Source organism: Nyctereutes procyonoides, unplaced genomic scaffold, assembly GCF_905146905.1.
Source record: "Nyctereutes procyonoides isolate TBG_1078 unplaced genomic scaffold, NYPRO_anot_genome, whole genome shotgun sequence".
Taxonomy (NCBI): Eukaryota; Metazoa; Chordata; class Mammalia; order Carnivora; family Canidae; genus Nyctereutes; species Nyctereutes procyonoides.
The window spans coordinates 8,158,523-8,178,455 of record NW_026575160.1 but is presented as its reverse complement, the minus strand read 5'-3'; the positions used below and the strand labels follow the sequence as shown (position 1 = coordinate 8,178,455).

The following is a 19,933-nucleotide window of genomic DNA, read 5'->3' as shown; positions in this document are numbered from 1 at the left end:
TTAATAGTGATATTATAAAACAAACTAATCTAGGGATCCCTGGGTGGCACAGCGGTTTGGCGCCTGCCTTTGGCCCAGGGTGCGATCCTGGAGACCCGGGATCGAATCCCACGTCGGGCTCCCGGTGCATGGAGCCTGCTTCTGTCTCTGCCTCTCTCTCTCTCTCTCTCTCTCTCTCTCTGTGTGTGTGTGTGTGTGTGTGTGACTATCATAAATAAATAAAAATTTATTTTAAAAAAAACAAACTAATCTATAGTCTGTATTGTCCTATGAAATTCTTGTTCCGTATTCTCCATATGTCCCCAAATGGTCCAGCTACTACTTCTCCTTCATCAAAACTCAGCTTTATCAGAGTTCATTTTTCTTTGGGTAAATCTTCAGCCCATGCTTTAATCTTCTCTTTGTTCTCACTGGCTGTTTATAGGCCTCTCCCCTAACCCCCCACCTCCCCATTTCCCAAAAGTATCAACCTCTATTCTTTCAAAATCCTAAGCTCTTATTTAATATGACCCCCTCTCCATCTTTGTTATTACCAGACACTTTCCTAAATTTTACAGTGTATTCATACCTTTGCTCAAGTTTTTTGGCCTCATCTGATTCCATGTAATCATCCAAATCACCCACACATCTCACTACCTCCACCTGGGTCAGAACCATTAGCAATCCCTAGAGCCAGGGACTGTGGCAGGGAATTCTCATGAGGTATATTCTCATGAGGGACCACTTGATCATGAAACCATGAAAATGATATCTGACTTTTCATAATACCTATAACTTAATTTCTGCCTAACAAGTCTATCACTAGATGATCTAGTTTGTGACCCTGTTCTCAGAGAGCAGTGACCTCTGGTATCAATGCTGTGCTGACCTCCTAGTAGCCAAGGGTTAGTCCTGAATATATATATCATACCATGTGCACCCTAAGGGGGAGCACTGGGCCTCATTCTCCAGCTGTGCTATGCGGCCTTCAGCAGGGTACAAGACATGCTCAGGAACCTAGGCCTCTATTCCATCCCAACATCATCCCATTAAATGTCACCAAGCATTATGTGGCTTTGGATTCTTCAAGAGGCATCAAACATGCTACATCCTCTGAACTAGTGACTGGTACTAGTAATGTTAATCCTTGTGTTTCTGTTACCAACTTCAGAGGTTATAGGCACTGTGATTATATTACATTGGCCCTCACCTTAAGGCTCTGGTTCTAGATGGTTATGGTTGAAACACTCATCAAAAGGGACTTTTTAAACCAAAATTTTGAATGCGTGAAACTTACTCACTTTTTGAGAGTTTTTTTGGTGTTACTACCTTCCAAATGAATTCCCTTGGAACTTGAGCCCCATTTATCATTTCCAGAGGGTTTTCTTTTGCAAATTATGTTCCACTCGTATTCAATAAAAGTTCAAGCCAAATGCACACAAACACAATAGAGCAATATCTTAGGAGGTATGCCTTGTACTAAAAAAGGAGACCAGCTAGGTCATTTTTCCTGCCAATAATACAGTTCTGCTACAGTGAGTTCTTTGTTTGCAACTAGAACAGCCAGTTCTACAGCAATTCCTACACCCTCCAAAACTTTCTTGCATTCTTTGTTCTACTGCAGTCAATGAATACCTTACACTACCAGGCATAGCCAGTCCAGCACCCTAGCAAGCTGGCAATAAGAAAAGACATTTCCTAGTTTGGCATTCCTTAAGGTACCTACTGTCAGCCTAATCTTGTAGAATTCTGAATTTTTCTTTTAATTATTTTCTTTGTTCAACCTGATAATATTCTAAATCTGTTTTGGAACATAGTCATAATCCCTCATACCATAAGGTTGAAGCTTTCCATCCAGCTCCTTTCTCTACCCAGTATCTATAACAGTTAACTAGGGAATCATAGCAAATATATGCTCTCCACTGAAATCAGGAAAAACGCTTGTACCTGGGAAAATGTTTGTGGTTCAATTCAGAGGATAGGACCCTGGTACCATATGTATATGTGGACAAACAGTACCTCAACTGTGGCTGCATTTTACCATTATCTTATTTAGAAATACCAACTTTTTTCTATTGTAAAAGGAAGTTGGGTCCCAAACCATGCAAAATATCAACACATCCATGGCAAAAAGCCACTGCCCACTTCACATACCTAAGAAGACATATTTGGTACATTTCTTCAGAGCTGACATTTCTTGTCTTTCATTTTCCCACCTTCATTACCAGACTTTCCCTCCACTTCTAAACTTGGTCTCTCCCACGGACTTTGGCTTGAACTAGTCCTTGGCAGGTAATTTTCCTTATTCCATACAATCTGGGGAACATATTTTGGGAGGCAGTTTTCTAAGTCAAACTGCATCAGTACTGATCTAGAATGGCAACAGACTCTGTCTTTGACAAATATAGTGGTATTTGTTGATTAAAACAAAACATAGTAACAAAACAATAAAAACACCTGGGAAAGAGAGAGAGAACACATCTCCAGAATCACTGTAGTAATGATGGTTGGCTCATTGATAAGGTTATCCTGAAAGGCCACTTCCTAAAATCTTATATGCTGTTTTAAAATATAAACATTTAGTACTCTGAATAACAGCACTCACAAGCATTTTTAAAAATCACCCTGAGTATATATCCAGTAGAACCACTATAATTTAACATTATAATTCTAATTTAATGATCTTATTCTTATTTCCTAAACTAATTTTAGTTGGAACCTTAAAAAAAATAACTTAGGGAAGGTAATTTTGATAAATCTGTTTAATATTAGTAGTTTCCCAGCGTGACTTGATCGAATACTTTTGTTGAAAGGTAGGATTGTTTTAATTAAATTATAAAATCCCAATGGAAACATTTTGACTTCCATTATTTTTGCTTGATATGTAAATTATAGTAATTTACTTACTCTAAAAACCGTAAGGACGTCACATTAAGATTGATCTTTAAAATGAAAAATAGGCCTTTTATTCCATTAAAGCAGTATGAAAATGTTTACCTATTCATTCACTTATAGATATTAAATATAAGCCAGCTGAATAATTCAACAAAATTTGGCTAATTTATGTCAGTAAATTACTTCCCCTTGTTTACTTCCCCTCTCTTGGATTAGGCATAAAGGTGGCACAGTCTACCCACAGGATGGCCCTTAAAGTAATTTGGGGCTGTTTGGCCAGAGAATTCTGGAGATGATGTAGAAGGAAATAGTCAGTCATACAGCATGGGATAACTTGCCTGTAGGGAGGACCAGAGAAGGGACTTTTCTCATCCCTGAAGACAGTCTATTATATATGATAGAGGCTTGTAGACTCAATGCATTTAGGTCTGAATTCTGGTTCCATTACTTATTAGCTAAGGATATTGAAGAAGTTATTCAATATTTCCTTAATTAGTTTGCTTAATTATAAAATTGGAATTATCAGAGTATATACCTCAGAGAGTTGTGGGCATTAAAGGATATATTTTTATACTGTATGTACAGAAGGATACCTGGCATACAGAAAATACTTCACAAATGTTAACTATTGTTATTCTTTTAACTCTAACACACAAAGCTATGGATGTTTTAAGAAAATCTAAATGAATAATCATTAAATGAACTAGAGTAGTCTGTCTTCAATACCTTTTTTAGTATTTGGTTAAGTAACTATAAAATCCAGTTTGTATAATCTAAATAGAAATCTATTTTAAATTACAAATTGACGGTAAAGGATCAGGATTACTTTTTATACTTAATTATCAACACTGAAAATTATCACAGGAATTTAAAAGGAAAACAACTTTGTAAAAAGTAGATTAAAAATATGAAGTCTCTATTTTGATCTTTGCTAGAGATTTTCCTATAAAGCCAAGAAACTGCCTTCTAGAGTGGACTGAGAAAGCAGAAACAGGTGTATTTTATGGGATTAAAACTTTCATAGTAGAACTCACTTTTGAAAAGAAAACTATTTCTTAAATTTCAAACTCTAATGAGGATTATAGCTAAAGATGTTTATTTGCTTGAATACCCAATTTTAAATTAATCACTATTGTCTCCATCTCATTCACTCAGTCATTTACTTCAAATTGTTTATTAGGACCTACCATATGCCAGGCATTAGAGACACAGAACCAACCTGAAGTCTCTCTCTCCCTCTCTCTTTTTTGTCTTTTTTGAGATTTATTTATCTATTTGAGAGAGAGAGCATATGAACGGGGACAGAGAGAGAGGGTCTAAAGCAGACTCCACATTGAGCATGGAGCCCAGTGCAGAGTTGGATCTTAAGACCCTGAGATCAGGGGATCCCTGGGTGGCGCAGCGGTTTGGCGCCTGCCTTTGGCCCAGGGTGCGATCCTGGAGACCCGGGATCGAATCCCACGTCGGGCTCCCGGTGCATGGACCCTGCTTCTCCCTCTGCCTATGTCTCTGCCTCTCTCTCTCTCTGTGTGTGTGTGTGTGACTATCATAAATAATAAATAAAAATAAAAAAAAAAAGACTGTGAGATCAGGGCCCTGAGATCACGACCAGAACCAAAACCAAAGTCGGTTGTTCCACCAACTGCATCACCCAGGCTCCCCACAGTTTTTTTCTTAAGGAGGTCACAGGTGTGGAAATGGGACATGAACAAGGATTCAGAGAGTTAGGCATGGGATACCCTAGAAAGAATTTGTCTGCCCTGTGGAAGAACCTGAAGACACTTGTAGTATAGAAGGTTCTGAGTAGAAAGGTAAAATGTGGACAAAGATTTGAAATGATGAAGACTAGTTAGGAAGGAAGGTCATGGAATGGAGGATATTTCAGCTTTCTCTACTATGGAGGCATTATATTAAAAGGAGGAGATAAATGAAAAGAGTGCCAAGAATAAGAATGGCTATTCTGCCCTTAATGAGATAGTGACCAGGGAACACACAAGTGTATCCATGGAATGGGCTTTAAGAACCATGCCCTACAGGCACTTTGCCATGAAGGAGAAAGGAATTCCAGCTGTATACATTGGCATCAGGCTCAACAGAGCTATGTGGGTCAAAGGAATAAGGAATGTCCTACACTGCATGTGTTTGGTTGTCCAGAACACATGAGGATAAAGATTCACTAAATAGGCTCTATGTGGTGACCTATGAATCTGTCACAGCTTTCAAAAATCTATGGACAGTCAATATGGATGAAAACTAACTGCTGACTGTCAAATAAAATTCTAAAACTGCAAAAAAAAAAAAAAACACACACACACAAAAAAACAGCAAAAACTTCTGCCTGAAGAAAGCATAAGCAGTATATTCCTCTAGCCTAACTGGAAATGCTCTAAATAACCAATACTGCTAGACATGGCTAATCACTGCAAATATTTAACAGCCAAAGAATTACCTATTTTAGTAAAAATTAATGGAGACATAATAATATGAATATATTATTCATTATACTCTGTATAAACTATACAGAGTATCAAGCTATAATAGAATAGCTCCAAGCTGCTAGGAATGACACAAGCCCTAGGATGATCAGCGGTCTGACTTATGTACCTTGAATACTTTTGACTGAACAGGTTACCACATACTTAGCAGATCAGTCTCTTTTTCTTTCTCTCTCATAACCACAAGTCATACACATCTGTAACACATTGGAAATCCTGTGGGAGGCAGAGTTACATTCCAAGTTACTCCCATAAAGCCACATGTCTTCTCTCCGTTCTCACTATAATAGGAAACTAATCATAGTGAAGTGTATTTAAGATGAGTTGAGAGCATTTGGGTGCTTCCACTGGAGGTATGCTTTGATCATGCTCCCAATTCACAAATCATTATATTCCCATCTGTAATTACTCTGTGCCAGTAACATTGTTACAGGGTAGGACCCAGGAATCTCCACAGAAGCAATGTGTGAAAGTCCTCTTTCATCTGACAGTCACAGTGAATGTATAACTTTGAGCAACATCCAGAAATTTTTTGAAGAACGTAGGAGGCAACATAACAGTTCAAATCTCATCTTTTCTACTTACTACCTAGGTGACTGAAATGATCTCCTCTGTGCTCCAATTTCCTCATCTCTAAAATAGATAATTCTACCTCTTTCATAGTATTAGCATGAAGATTAAATTAATATGGCGAATCATTTAGATCAGTGAATGATATAGAGTGAGAGCTACCTGTTTGTTACATTATGTGAGCATTATACTTTCTTTCCACTACATATAGAAGCCACACTTTTATGACTTCTTTAGGATTTAATTGGGAAAGTGACATTTTTAGAGATTAACAATTAGGCCATCTACTCAAGCTCAGCATTTAATTGTTCAATTTAATAAAATGCAATATGAATCATCATAAAATGTTATTTTTTCTATGGCTGCTTTTATTTTATACTCAATATACAGTTTACAGAACGCATTTCATATAAAATTGGAGAGGATACACAGGGCTCAGCATTCCCATGCTGGCAAAACTCTAAACGTACAGACTTGGGCTGCGACAGGGACTAGTTTTGGGGATCAAGAAGGTCCTAAGCATGTACCGTACAGGGTAGGTTTTGAATGTTGTTAGGTTATTCGATGAACATACAAAAAAACTTTCCTAATGTCAGTTTGGTAAGATTCAATAATATCATAAGTAACACCATTTTTATACAAGTTACTCAGTGAGTCTCACTGAACCAGCAAAAAGACATCATTCAAATGACAGAATGCTATATACAACAGGCATTTTCAAGGGGGATGCTTTGAGCATCGTAGCTTATTAAGTACAAACAAGAGAAAGACTATGTAACAAGGCAAGTAGTTTATTACTTTTCAAGAAAACTGATGGTATCTGCATAGGATTGACTTCTACTTGTTAAAGTCTAAAGAAACTTAGATCAAAGCAATACCCTCTGGCACCCAGCTAGTGAATAGTAAGATGACTGTGGGGGTGGTGCTGGTGGACAAAGTGAGGAATTTAACACCCAACTATTTATACTTGGATAAGTCAAATTTAACAGATGGGACACAAAAAGCTCTAAACTGATGAACAACAAAGATCAGGTTATTTCAAATAGTTTATTTGTTCTGAGAAAAGTTCATTTCAAAATAGGGAATAGAAAAATTGAAAAGGCAATATAGTGTTGCCTCATAAAAAATCAAATTGGAATGAAAATTGATTATGATATTTATCTTGTTGTTGCCTATATTAAAACTTCTTCAAAGATGACACTTACTCTCCCAAATAATATCCTCCAACTCCCCTTGGTTCATTAAAATTATTAACTTATTTTGTTTTTAGTCTAATCAAGGTTTAGTTTACCAGTTGTATATAATTTATCTTTAAAACTTAAATATACATTGAAAAAAATAAAACTGAAATATACATTGGAAAAAATTATCAGCTGGTAAAATTCTTCTGAGATAATTGTTTTATACCTGGTCCGTCTTCTTTTTTTTTTTTTTTTTAAGTATTTGTTTATTGGAGATAGAGATAGCAAGTGTGGAGAGAGGCAGAGGGAGAGGAAGGGAATCCTCAAGCAGACTCCTTGCTGAGCAAAAAGCCAGATACGGGGCTCAATCCTAAAACCCTGAGATCATGACCTGAGCTGAGACCAAGACTTGGATGCTCAACCAACTAAGCCACTATATATATATTTTTTTCAAGTTCTACCACTTGAAGATATGGTATATTTTAAAATACTTTTAATAAAGAGAGGTTAAAAGTTAATTCAATTTTTATCAAATGTGAATGGACAAGAAAATCATAGCAAAATTGGCTTGATGGGCAATTTTTTTTATGTTTATACTAAATATGGAAATACCTTTATTTTTCTTCTTGAAGAAGATTCTGTTATCTAATAAATATAGTAGAACTTGATTCTTCATCTGTTTGTTACAAAGGTTAGAGAGATTGACAAGAAATAAATGAAACCCTGTTTTGGAATGAACAGAGAATCAATCTGATGACAAAACTGAGAAGAAATTTACTTATTCATTCATTCATTCATTCATTCATTCATCAAATATGTATTGAGCACCTTTTACATAACTGGCATTTCCATTACAGAAACAAGAACAAAGTACCTTCCCTTATAAGCTATAACGTAGTCGCTGGGTTGGGAGCAAGAAAGAAAAACAGTAAATAAATACATTAACATATCCAGAATGCTACAATATATAAAAGAAAAAAAAAGACACAGGTTAAGGCACTAGATAGTGTTGATACAGAGGACAGAGAGGGCCTCTTTGATAAGATGATATTTGAATAGACATCTCAAAGAACTAAGGGAGAGGGAAACAAATATATCTCATGGAAACACATTCCAGGCAGAGGAACAGTGAGTTCAAGATTGGAGGTAGGATCATACATGGTACATCCAAGGTATAGCAAGGACCAGTGTTGTTGTAACAAAGTGATAAAGGAGGAATGGAGAAGGAGGTGAGGTCAGGAAGTCATCAGGATCTTGGAAGCCATACAAAGACTTGGCCTTCAATTTGAATAGATGAGAAATCATGTAGAGTACTGAGGGGAGGAGGGACAGAACCCTGAGGTACATTTTAAAGGAGTAAGTTTGGCTGCACTGTGAAGCAGAGAAGTCAGTTTAGGTAGGCATTCAAGAGTTCAAGTAAAAAATGGCATAGACCAGAGTGGTGGCAGTGGAGGTGGTAAAGTGACTGTGGAATGTGAGAGAAACAGAAATCAAAGATGCCACCAAAGTGTTATCCTGAACTACTGGAAGTGTGACTGGTAACTTAGTGAGTTGAGGGAGAATATCGGACATTTGGTTTTGAATACATTTGAATTGATTTTGCCTTTATATGTGTGGTGGAGATGCTCAATAGGCATTTTGCTATGCCACCTGGAGATCAGAGAAGTCAAGACTGGAGTCAAGACTGCCACACAAGTGGCATTTAGGACCCAAGACTACATTAGTCCATCTGAAGACTCAGTGTATATCTAGAAAAGAAAGTTTGAGGACTGAGTCCTCAGCCACTTTGACATTTAGAGTTGGGACAAGAGGAAGAACCAACATCAGAGAATAGAAGGAGCTTAATCCAAGAGAATGTGGGTTCAGGAAATCAAGGAAAGAAGTGTTTTGAAGCAGGGAGTGGTCAATAGTGTCAACTCGCTGACAGATGATAGGCCAAGTGGGATGAAAACTATAAACTGGCAGTCAGATTTGGCAATAGGGAGGGCACTATGATCTTAACAGGATGGTATAACTGCAAAGGTGATTAAAACAATGGATTCAAAGAGAAGGTGAGGAAGATTGGAGACAGCAGGAATGGACATCTCTTTCAAGGATTTTTGCTAAAAGGGGCGTTAGAAGTGGAAGTTGAGAGATATTACCACATGTATGGATATGCATACGGTATAAATGGTCCAGTAGAGAGGAGAAAAACTGACAATTCCAGACACAGGGGGAACAATCCTTAAAACTGAAACCCAAAAAAAGCTATACTTGTGATTCCATTGGGATAAAAGTATTGACATTTGTCTGGGGAAGTAGATTTATTCACGCTAATTTTTCTTTTTGATTTACATGCATACCAAAAAGCTGTTACACATGCATAGTTTTAAGAGAAATATTTTTAATGCAGCCATAATGGAATCACTGAAAAGTAAATGATTGAAACTACCTGTCTTTGCTTCCTCCCTCACTTCTTCATCTCTTCCTTTAAACATAGTAAACACTCCTATAGCCCTAAATTTCAGCTAAAATATTCATGCCGTGAGACAAATGATAGAGTTTCTCCTATAGTATTTTGATTTACTGAAATATTTTAGAATAAAATGACATAAAATTTGCTTTAAAATAACCTTATTGGGGAAGGAGATGAAATGAGTAGGGGAAGAGATAAAAAAAAAAAATTAGCCCTGAGTTGATAGTTGATGGAGCCTGATGATGGGCGTATGGTGACTCCTTATACCATTCTCTCTCCTTCTGTAGAGGTTAGAAAATTTCCAAATATAGTTAAAAATTAAAAGAAATCTGCCAATACCATACTTAATCCAAATAAATCCATTACATGGTAAAATTTCAGCTTATTTGTTAACAGGTGAAGGAGCTATTTGGGGGCACAGGAATTTTTCCAAATCATAATCAGTTCTTTTGCTTTCATATACAACACAAAGACTTTTCATATGCAGCACAAACTTTTTTTTTTTATCAGAAAGCATTTCAATTGCTTTAAGATAGAATTAACTTGGATGCTTATTGTACAAATATTTTGAAAGGCTGGACTTTTAAAAATGAAGCCTTGATTCTCTTAAATATCCTCTTTAGATAAGTATAAAGAAATCTAAGAACACTTGTGATGTGAAATATGTTCTGAGGTAAAATAATATTACAGTTATAAGAGAATGCTAATCTGATTGTTACTTAAAAGAATAAATAGCTGATTATGCATAGAAGGTAAAATTTTATTGCAATAATAGTTAACATTTTTTAAAAAAATAAATGGTAATTTCTGAAATTCGTCATTCTTATATTGCTCTATAAAAATTTAGTAAAAAATATTTTTAACCTTTCCAAGTGAACAAATGTAGAAACAACAGTGTTTGCTGAATTAACTCTTCAAATATTAACCACTAAGTATTCTTTAGTGTTTTCCAGTTACTCATTAACCATTTTATACTGTTATTGTTTCTCCAATTGTCGGTGATTTCCACCAGGGAAAGTTGAAAAACATTTTTCTAGATCAGAAAAATGGTCAGATTTATTAACAATATCCCCCTTGCTCACCATATATTCATTATTAAAAGTCCACTACATATTTGGGACCTATAAATCCTAATTCAAAAATTAAACCCAAAGTTATGTTGTGTGCAGTTTATGGTTCCTTATATATGGCTTTATTGTCCTCAACATTTCCTTGGTGTAAACTACTGAGCAAGGGAACAAGATTTCTTTTGTAATTGATACCTAAATTTCTATTCTGCTTTAAGCATCTAATTTGCACTGTGAAGACATATAATCTGAGACTTGTAGCTATATCATGAAAGTACAACAGTTTACGCTGATCTCTAATTTTCAGAGTTGTACTGGCTATAATTTAAATTTTTTGCATGATTTTAACTGAAATGCAAACCAGTATACATCAGGAACCTTTGTATATTGACAGCGACTGGGAAAAGGATGCCTTGTTCTGATTTCAGATAAGCATTCTCTTTTCACAACTGCAGGTGCAAGGGAACCCATTCATAGTGTTTGCTCCAAACCAATTATAGTCACTAGATGGAAATACAATGCTATTACTTGGGAACTTGACTAATCTTTACAAGCACAAAGAATATTTTTAAAGTATTGTTATTAGTAGTAAATTCTAGAGGCAAGTAGCACTTTTTTCTCTGCCTATGTACTGGGGATGAAATATACTCTGTTGACACAGTCTTGGTCATTTTAGTATTGTGTATGTGTTCACTAAATCTAGAGAAATACTTTGTCAAATAATAACCCAAGATGGAATTACACTCAGTGGAAAATCTGCTGCAATCAATGCATAGTTCCACTGAAGAGATAATTGATAATGAATGCTACTATTTCCTTTGCCTTCAAATTTCACTTATTTTGTAAAAAACATTTAAGCCAAAAAAATAACCACAAGATAGAAATTTACTCTAATTGCTCTCATTTCACATAACTGGGTAAATCTCCTGTTGAAACAAATATTAGACAACTATTAGTGCAACAAATGAGTGAACTAGCTGGATGTTTCCATGTTGAACTCTTATTTATAAGATTATGACTTGATCGTTTTTATTAGCTTCAGGCAGAAACATGGCACATCAATTCAAAGCATAAGGGAAAATTTTAATCTACAAAACAACTACAACTCTACTTCAACAGGAGAGGTCAGAGAAAGGTGCTAGCAGAATTTAAGGGCTTGATAACCAAACACAGATAAAGCAAATTTATTTTTTAATTGGCAATAATCATTGCCTTGGCAAAAATAAATATGTGGCTTATATTTAAAACCAAGAAGAACTCATCCCAAATTGATGATTACTATTATTACTTACTGTATGTTTTACTGTTTGCTAACAAGCCAGGATCGCCACCTTAAATCTGTGTGTAATTCAAAGGGGCCAACACATCTTTTCATACACTATTTGACTTGAGCTTTTCTTGTGACTTAGGGAGGGAGATCCTGTCCTCATTTGTAAAATCAGGACAATAAACATTATAAAGAAGTATCCTTTCCAAATCAAGGCAATTCTATAGAAGTGGCTTGCCTGGATTGAAAGCTGTCAATCCTGGTCTAGGTTTCTGTCTCAGGGTCTCAGTCTCAGGGGCTGATCTGACTGAAGCATCAGTCAGCTAGGACCCTATTTTTATTTTTTAAACTGAAAAAGTGGTGACTTAGAGAGTATTTTTCAATTGTGTTCAATTCCTTCAGGCTGAGAGCACTATGATAGAAGAAACTTTTATGCAGCCATCCTCTTCTTTCCTGGACTCAAAACCAGAAATCTCACTCCCATTATACCAGTGTATTCTCAGCCTTGAATCAAATGCTAGTGGTACATGCAAAAACGATGAGGGGCATCCTCAAAGATGCCTTCAAGGAGGATGCCCTTAAGGATGGAGCAGAACCCCTAAGTCGGTTTACGTAAATAGGAGCTCTCCCTCTTCCAAACTTCCATTCTCTTACTGCTTCCCCCAATCCCGGGAGCAACACACAGAGTGTCCTCGTACAGTTAGTTACTGCTGTCACTCGGGGGCGGAAATGCTTGACACCTGGCCCCCCTCAGGCCGCCTGAAAGGAGGACGCTGCCACACACCCGCCCTTCTAAAGTTCTCAGGAACTTTAGATGGAGGCTGACACTGGGTCACTTACCTGGCCGGGATGTCCCTCGTCACAGCCCAGGACCTTTGGGGAGGAGAAGAAAACAAAAGAAAACCAAACAACTTACCACTTTGGCCCAGTCCAAGAACAACTAAAAGCACCCAGGCCGCCCGGAGGAACGGGGCTGGACCCGGCCGGCAGTTTTGCAGGCAGGCAAATGCGGCAGTAAAAAAAGCCAGAGCGGAGCGGCACATAATGCAAAGCAGCCCGCACCGCGCCCGCCGCCTGGCCGCTCTCCGGGGGCGCACCTCGGGGCCCGCGGGCCAAGTGTCGCTAGGCTGTTGCCCGCAGGCCCTGCGGGCGGACCCCGCGGCTCGGAACCAGCGGTGCAGGTACGCCGGCCCGGACGCCGCTGGGCATCTCAGGGCCTCCCAGGCCCTGCCAGCACGGCGCGCCGGGTCCCGCGACCTCCGCGAGAAGCACCTCCTCTGACGGCCAATGGCCCGGGGCGGCGACGCGAGCGAAGGCTCCGCAGCCCGCTCCGGGACAAAGAAAAGGGCTTTTGTTTCTCTCCAGCCGACGGGGCTTCTGCTGCATAAATCAGCTTAGGGAACAGCCACACAGAATCAAACCCAAACAAAGCCCGAAGCCTGGGGGAAAAACCAGCCTAAAGCACTATCACTGGGTGATGCTGCCTCGGTGGGAGGGGACGCCGGCGAGGCCGAGGGGGAAAAAGTCGATGGCGCATCAATCAGCGCGAGCTTCTTCCACAGGTGGGCAGGGAGGCCAGTTCCACTTGGTTACAGCTCTGCAGCCGCGTCAGCTGAGCAGCGGGCAAAGGCAAAGCGGCAACGTCCTGGCTGGCGAGGGAGGAAGCGCGGGCTGCCAGCCGCTGGGAGACGCGGCCCCGGCAGCACCTAGAAGCCGCCGCCGGCGCCCGCGGACGCGGAGGGAGGCATGGCAGCTCCCCGCTCGGCTGGGAGTGGGGCGCACGGCCGCTAGCGCGGGAGGGGAGGCTCGGCGACGGTGCCGTAGCCCGGCCTCGCGGGGCGGGAGCTTCGTGCCCTCGTCCTTCTGGCCCCAGCGTGCCCCGCTCAGGCGTCCCGCGGCCAGAACCCGGGCAGCTGGCGCACTCCGGGGTGCACCCCCGAGGAGGCGAGAGGAGGCGAGAGGAGCGAGGCTGGCGAGGGGCGGGGGGGCAGGGGTCCCGCTCCGGGCCCGGGCGGTGGGGCGGGGGGAGGGCTCCCGAGGTGCTGAGGGCTGGGCGCGCTCGGGGCCGCGAGTTGCTAGGAAACAGCCCCACGCTACCCAGCGCCTCGCCCCGGCCGCCTGCAGGCGCAGCGGCGGCTCCGGCGGCGGCGGCGGCGGCGGCGGCGGCAGCAGCGGCGGCAGCAAGAGCTCCGAGCAGCGTGGGCGGGACATTGGTGAGGCATGAAGTCACCGCGGCCCACACTCGCTCTTTGTTTTGCTCACTCCGGCTCCTTTTCTCTCCCCCTGGGCTCTGATAGTTGTCATGCCCACCGTTCACAAGAGCTCCTGATGCGTAGCCGCGCAACAAGAATCGCTCCCCCTGTTCCCTCTCCCCCTGCTCGCCGAATCCCTACACCCCCGCGCTCCCTGGGACGGTTTGGAGATTCGCTCAGTCCTAACGGCAGCTGCGCACAAACCCCCAGCCTCTCACCCGGGCGCTCTGCGCTCCTTTGTTCCGAGACACTCACTGCCCGGCAGCTGCAGCACACGGAGTGGAGCATGGGGGCCGCTCCCCGCCCCCAACCCCCTCTGGTCCGCGGGTGCGCACTGCCGACTTTGCTTGCAGATTTAGGAGCTCACCCTTCACCCCACCCCAAGACCGGCCGGCATCTCCCCAACACTGGGAGAATGGGTCCAGTCCGCGGAGGCCGTACCCGGAGCCGCTAGCTGAAATTTCTCGCGCCTCCTTCTCCCTCGGAGTCTCAGCCCTGGGCTGGACAGCCCTGTTCTTCCCAGGGTCTGGTGGTGGCTCTGGGTTTTGCTAGTTACAGTGGGCCTTTTGACCTTAAGCGTCCGCTTTCCAATAAACGGAACAAAGAAGTTACAAAACGCGGCGCAGCAGGACAGAGAAGCTAAGGAGAGGATGAGAAAGGGCATTTCTGCCCGCTTTGGAGCTCAGAGGTTTAGGTGCAAAAAGGAAGCGGGTATCAAGCTGGGCGACTGTCGGAGAAGCGGCGCGCCTCCCTGAATCCCGTCACTACCACTCTAGGCCGAGGGAGGGAACCCAGCCCTCCGGATTGAAAACAAGGCTCGGTTTCCAATCTGAGACACAGGGTGATGGTTTTCGTTTTCCTCTAGGGGCAGGAGTGGTTCCCTGTGGTAAAGTCTGACCTCTCATTTTTCCCCTAGCAGCCTGCCCGACGTCTTTCATAGAGCACCCGCCTCTTACAGGCATTAGACCAGTCCAGCCAGGTCAAGGTGAAATATGCGGGAGTTTCCCCTCCTTCTTATTTGTTTAATAGTTTCCATCTCCATATTTGGAGTAAAAAAACAAGTAGGAGGCTTTCTTTCTCTCTCTCTTTTTCTGTTTTCTAATTGTTAATGAGTGAATGGAAAGTACCTGGTTAATAAGCCACAACATTGAAAACTCCCCCTTTTCAGGTGTGGACTACGCACTGGGACTCACAGAATTAGCTAAACAAACCAAGAACCCAGCTGGAAAATTACAAGTGCCTTAGATCTGCAAAACAGGTCCTTTTGAGAGGCCAAATGAATGCTCCAAACCTGAAAAACTGATACTTTGAAAACACAATTCACTATCATCAATGTACTCTAAATAAATAGAATTAATTTTAGTTCAGCTTCTTATTTTCTTTCTTTGGTTCCAAGTTGGAACAGCTTTTGTTTTGCTGTAGGTGATCTTAAAGGAAAGGCCTGAAAAGTGGCTGGGATGGAGATGAGGTCTTTAAATTTGAACACAAAAGGAGCTCTCAACAGTCACTCTTCAATGCGGGGACATGTATATTTTCTAGAGATTATTTCACAGTCTTAAAGAATACAGCCACTGTTGAGACAGTGTGGTACTGCAATGAAGAAAAAAAGTCAGGGCAGCCCGGGTGGCTCAGCGATTTAGTGCCTGCCTTCTGCCCAGGGTGTGATCCTGGAGACTGGGGATTGAGTCCCATGTCTGGTTCCCAGCATGGAGCCTGCTTCTCCCTCTGCATGTGTCTCTGCCTCTCTCTCTCTCTCTCTCTCTCTCTCTCTCTCTCTCTACCTCTCATGAATAAATAAAATCTTAAAAAAAAGTCAGTTCATAATCCCTATAAGGATGTGTGTGTAAGTGTACTCTACACTGTAAAGTGACTATCACATCAGAGTTTCATGATGTATTTAAAAATCTAACTCTTGATGTTGGAAATGTAAATAGTAATTATAGTATTAAGTGAAATGTAAATTAATGTAAATAATAATGGATGTAGTTTTGTGACATTGAATAGGTATACACCAATTTTTAACTCTATACATATCTTCATCTTTGACTTACCATGGGGTTATGAATTTAAAAATCCATCATAAGTTGAAAAAACTCTTTGGAAATGCATTTAATACACCTAACTTACTGAACATCATAGTTTGGCCTAGTCTACCTTAAACATGCTCAGAACATTTACATTAGCCTGCAGTTGGGCAATATCATCTAACACAAAGTCTGTTTTATAATGAGTATTGACTATCTCATGTAGTCTATTGAATACTGTATTGAAAGTGAAAAACAGAATGTTTGTATGGGAATAGAATGGTTGTAGGTGTATTGGCTGTTTACCCTTGTGAGAGCATGGCTGACTGGGAACAGTGGCTAACTGGTGCTGCCCAGTATGAGAGGTAGGTATCCTACCACACATCACTAGCCTGGGAAAAGATAAAAATTTGAATACAATTTCTATTGAACTTGTATCACTTTTGTATCTTCGTAAAGTCAGAAAATTGTGAGTCAAACCATCATTAAGTCAGGGACTGCCTGTATAGTTAGATGTCTATATACCCCATATACCAGGTCAAAACAACTGTGTAGCAAGAGGAATAAAACATTTTGTAAATCTGTTGCAGGAAACTTTTGGAGCCCTTTAAAAAGAAAGACTTCCATGTTTTGTTATATGAAACCCATGTAAATATGTATCAGGATACCAGTTTTATGGAGTTGTTGAATAATAATTACAGTGCCATTTATCACCACTTCATAGTTGTAAAGAGGTTATAATTCTGGTTATCAAAGTAAAATAAGACAATATCCCAGCTGAGACTGCGATCCTGGCAAGTTATTTATAAACAAGTACATTTTGGTCTATAAAGATAAAAGTGAATTCTCCTGAGCTCTGCAAATCATCTGCAGGGTTTTCTTTCTTTCTTTCTTTCTTTCTTTCTTTCTTTCTTTCTTTCTTTCTTTCTTTCTTTCTCTTTCTTTCTTTTCTTTCTTTCTTTCTTTCTTTCTTTCTTTCTTTCTTTCTTTCTTTCTTTCTTTCTTTCTTCTTTCCTTTTCAGGGTTTTCTTTCAGTAAATAAAATCAGAGCCCAGGGACAAAGCTTGCTTTTTTTTTCTCCAATATGTGTTATTAGTCACCACAACTTAACCTTTTTTCTATAAGAAAATATATAAGATATTGTGAAGAAATATGGCATTGTTATCTTCATCACATTACCTGAAGAATTCTAACAGAAAAAAATTTCCAGAGGATGGTTAGTTGACTAATTCTTGTTTCTATGATGTTCTGCTGTCTTGCTTTGAAATTTCTGACAGCTAATTTTTCATCATTTGTGGTAATGAGAGCAAATGAAATTCATGGATGGTCTAAAAATAACACTTTAGCTATTCATTCCAGTCTTCCTATCATCAGATTCTTTTAGTTGCTAATAAGTCATCAAATTAGATGAATTAAGTTTCTTCCCCACTCCTTTGATTTCTCTTAGCTGGCTTTCTGGCTAACTCAGTCTATGGTGAGAAATTAAGCTATAGATGGATAGAAGCAGTGAGAGAGACATATGAGAGACTGCTCCTTTCAGTGTGTGTTCAGCCTTTAACTAGATTTTGTTCAAATCATTGAATCATGATACAGTTAAGACCATATGTATGTTTTAATATTACATCTTTCTGAAGTTAGGGTCAATGTTCACAAGTTGTCTATAAGCTTGCTTCATCTACAGCTCTAAGGAGATGATGAATGATCCAGTAAGTGGGATGTATTATTGTAACCATGACTTCTAGCTTCTTCCAGTGATAAAGAACAGAAGTCCCTGGAAGGTAGTTTTCACTGAAATATTCTTCATACTGTGGACTAAAGACTGCCTACAATATAATCTTCTGTTGAGTGATTCCTTAGCTCTATTCCAGGAGATTCTGAATCACAGATCTGCTGTGGTATCCAGCAGTATTTATTATTATAAGATGCTCAAATGGTTCTTTATGTATTGCCATTTAAGAACTCCTACCATAGTAGATTCACACAGAAACTCCCCAAAGGCCTGACATAATACTTATTGACAAACTCCAGTGTCAGAAGCAAAACCAAAGAAAAATGAAATGCTGAAGCCAATGTCTCTAATCAAGGTATTCCAGGAATGATTAATTCTGTGAGATGTTAATGTTTTCAGAAACTGACTTCCATGACTAAGTTTAGGAAATGCTGATTAAAGTTAAGTAAAATCCTTTACAAAAAAAAAAAAAGTAAAATCCTTTACTGGAGGATTTTTCAGAAACATACGGGCTGCATGCAACTAGAGTCTCCAGAAGAAGACCACCTTTTCACAGAACATTTCACAGACTAATATCCAAAAGGCACACTGCTGAATGAATCCTATTTTATGAAATTGAAAACTAAGAACCAGATTGGTGAGAAGACTGACCTTACTTCTTCAAAAAAATTATTGAGCAGACAGACATAAATCAGAGCTCTCAGTCTTGTCCACTACCTCGTATCAGTGATGACTTTTGGTTTCAAGTAACAGAGTCAGACTGTGACTGCCATAAGTGAAAGGGGAAATTATTGGAAGGAAATTGGGAGCTCACAGAATCAGTAGGAGGCTGAGAGACCAGGATTGAACAAGGTCAAAAACCAAGGGAGGCATAAGCAAGGGCAGTAAGCACGCAGCAAAAACAAATACTTTTCTAATCTTCCCTTCATCTTTGTACACTTGCTGAAGATTTAAAATCCTGGCTGGGAATGTCAAGTTTTCAGAACTTTAGTCACATGACAGTCCCTTGGCTTTTTGAGGGTAGAGGGAGAGGAGGAGGAACTCTTGCCTTTGTATCACTCAGTGAAAAATATAATACTGTTTCAACAAGATGATACAAAATCACCTAGGTTGATGAAGGAAGCCTTGTAAAGTGACAGATGCTTATCACTTGCATATCCTGACTTCCACAGGCTACTGCTTTGTATTACAGTTGGATTTTGGATTTCTATAACATGCAGCAAACTAATGCTTATTTAGCCTTTAACTCATAAGAATCATTATAGAGAAATGATGACCTTTGAAGGAATTTCTTAGCTTTGTGAAGTCCTTTATTGGCCAAGTCTGGAGCAGATGCTATTGTTGACCTTTCTCTGTCCCTCTAGGCGTGCTACTTTATTCTACACAGCCAGAAGTGCTGGAGACTGAACACTCATGGACCCTGTCTCAACTGAGAACTGATCTAATGGGAACAGAGTTATAAATACTCCAGCTCCCTTGTTCCTTGTATGGAATCACTTTGGGCCTTGTGTTCTACACTAGTACTTCTCAAACTATTTTTGGATTAGTTTTTAAATTTCAAACTTTAAAAAAATAAAATAAAATGAATTACTAGAAAAATAGTTGTCATACAAATGTCAAATTGTTATAAAAGTTCTTAAGTACTAACTTACTATTTATACATGATTTATTCTGGAGCAGCCTTGAAAGGTGCAAAGACTGATACTGTCATACACCACATTCTGAGTAATATTAAATGCCATTCCCCCAGGTTCCCTTACAGATGTAAGCTGCAGTTGCCCACACTGATAACTTTATTCAAACATATTCTTCCATTGGCCACCTTCTCCCTCATTTTCCCACTGTTCCCCAGTATTTCCTTGTCTCAGGGTCTTCTTCTAGAGGAACCTAAACTGAGACAAATAATAAATAAATCTGGACACCACTCCCTGGAGTCCTCCACGGGTGATTTTGAATTTTATTCTTTTCTATTAGGCAACCTACAGAATAAAAAGTACAGGAGGTTTGGAGTCTGAAAAA

At 39.9% G+C, this 19,933-nt stretch overlaps 2 protein-coding genes across 8 annotated transcripts in view; one reads left to right on the top strand and one right to left on the bottom strand.

Moving 5' to 3' along the window:
• The window catches only part of ITGB8 (integrin subunit beta 8), a 79,959-nt gene extending 64,946 nt beyond the window's left edge, over positions 1-15,013 (bottom strand). For 3 of the 7 annotated variants that reach the window (XM_055314487.1, XM_055314486.1, XM_055314488.1), the window contains exon 1: positions 12,826-13,453. In XM_055314487.1, coding sequence (XP_055170462.1) covers positions 12,826-12,952 — 127 coding nt within the window. In that variant the 5' untranslated portion in view covers positions 12,953-13,453. Of the gene's footprint in view, positions 1-7,732; positions 7,844-12,749; positions 13,454-14,602 lie in introns of those variants that run through there. The other 4 variants (XM_055314492.1, XM_055314489.1, XM_055314491.1 and 1 more) reach the window with 3 other exon arrangements.
• LOC129502740 (translation initiation factor IF-2-like) lies at positions 13,438-19,376 on the top strand. The gene is made up of 2 exons (XM_055314507.1): positions 13,438-14,122; positions 19,279-19,376. Exons 1-2 carry the CDS (start codon positions 13,438-13,440, stop codon positions 19,374-19,376), a joined length of 783 nt encoding a protein of 260 aa, XP_055170482.1.
• Positions 19,377-19,933: the final 557 nt, after the last annotated feature.

Excerpts from the sequence above, each read along its gene's own strand:
- LOC129502740 (XM_055314507.1), top strand. The coding sequence starts at position 13,438 with ATGGCGCATCAATCAGCGCGAGCTTCTTCCACAGGTGGGCAGGGAGGC. Across the intron at positions 14,123-19,278 it reads GCAGCGTGGGCGGGACATTG|GCGTGCTACTTTATTCTACA; the intron begins GTGAGGCATGAA and ends CTGTCCCTCTAG.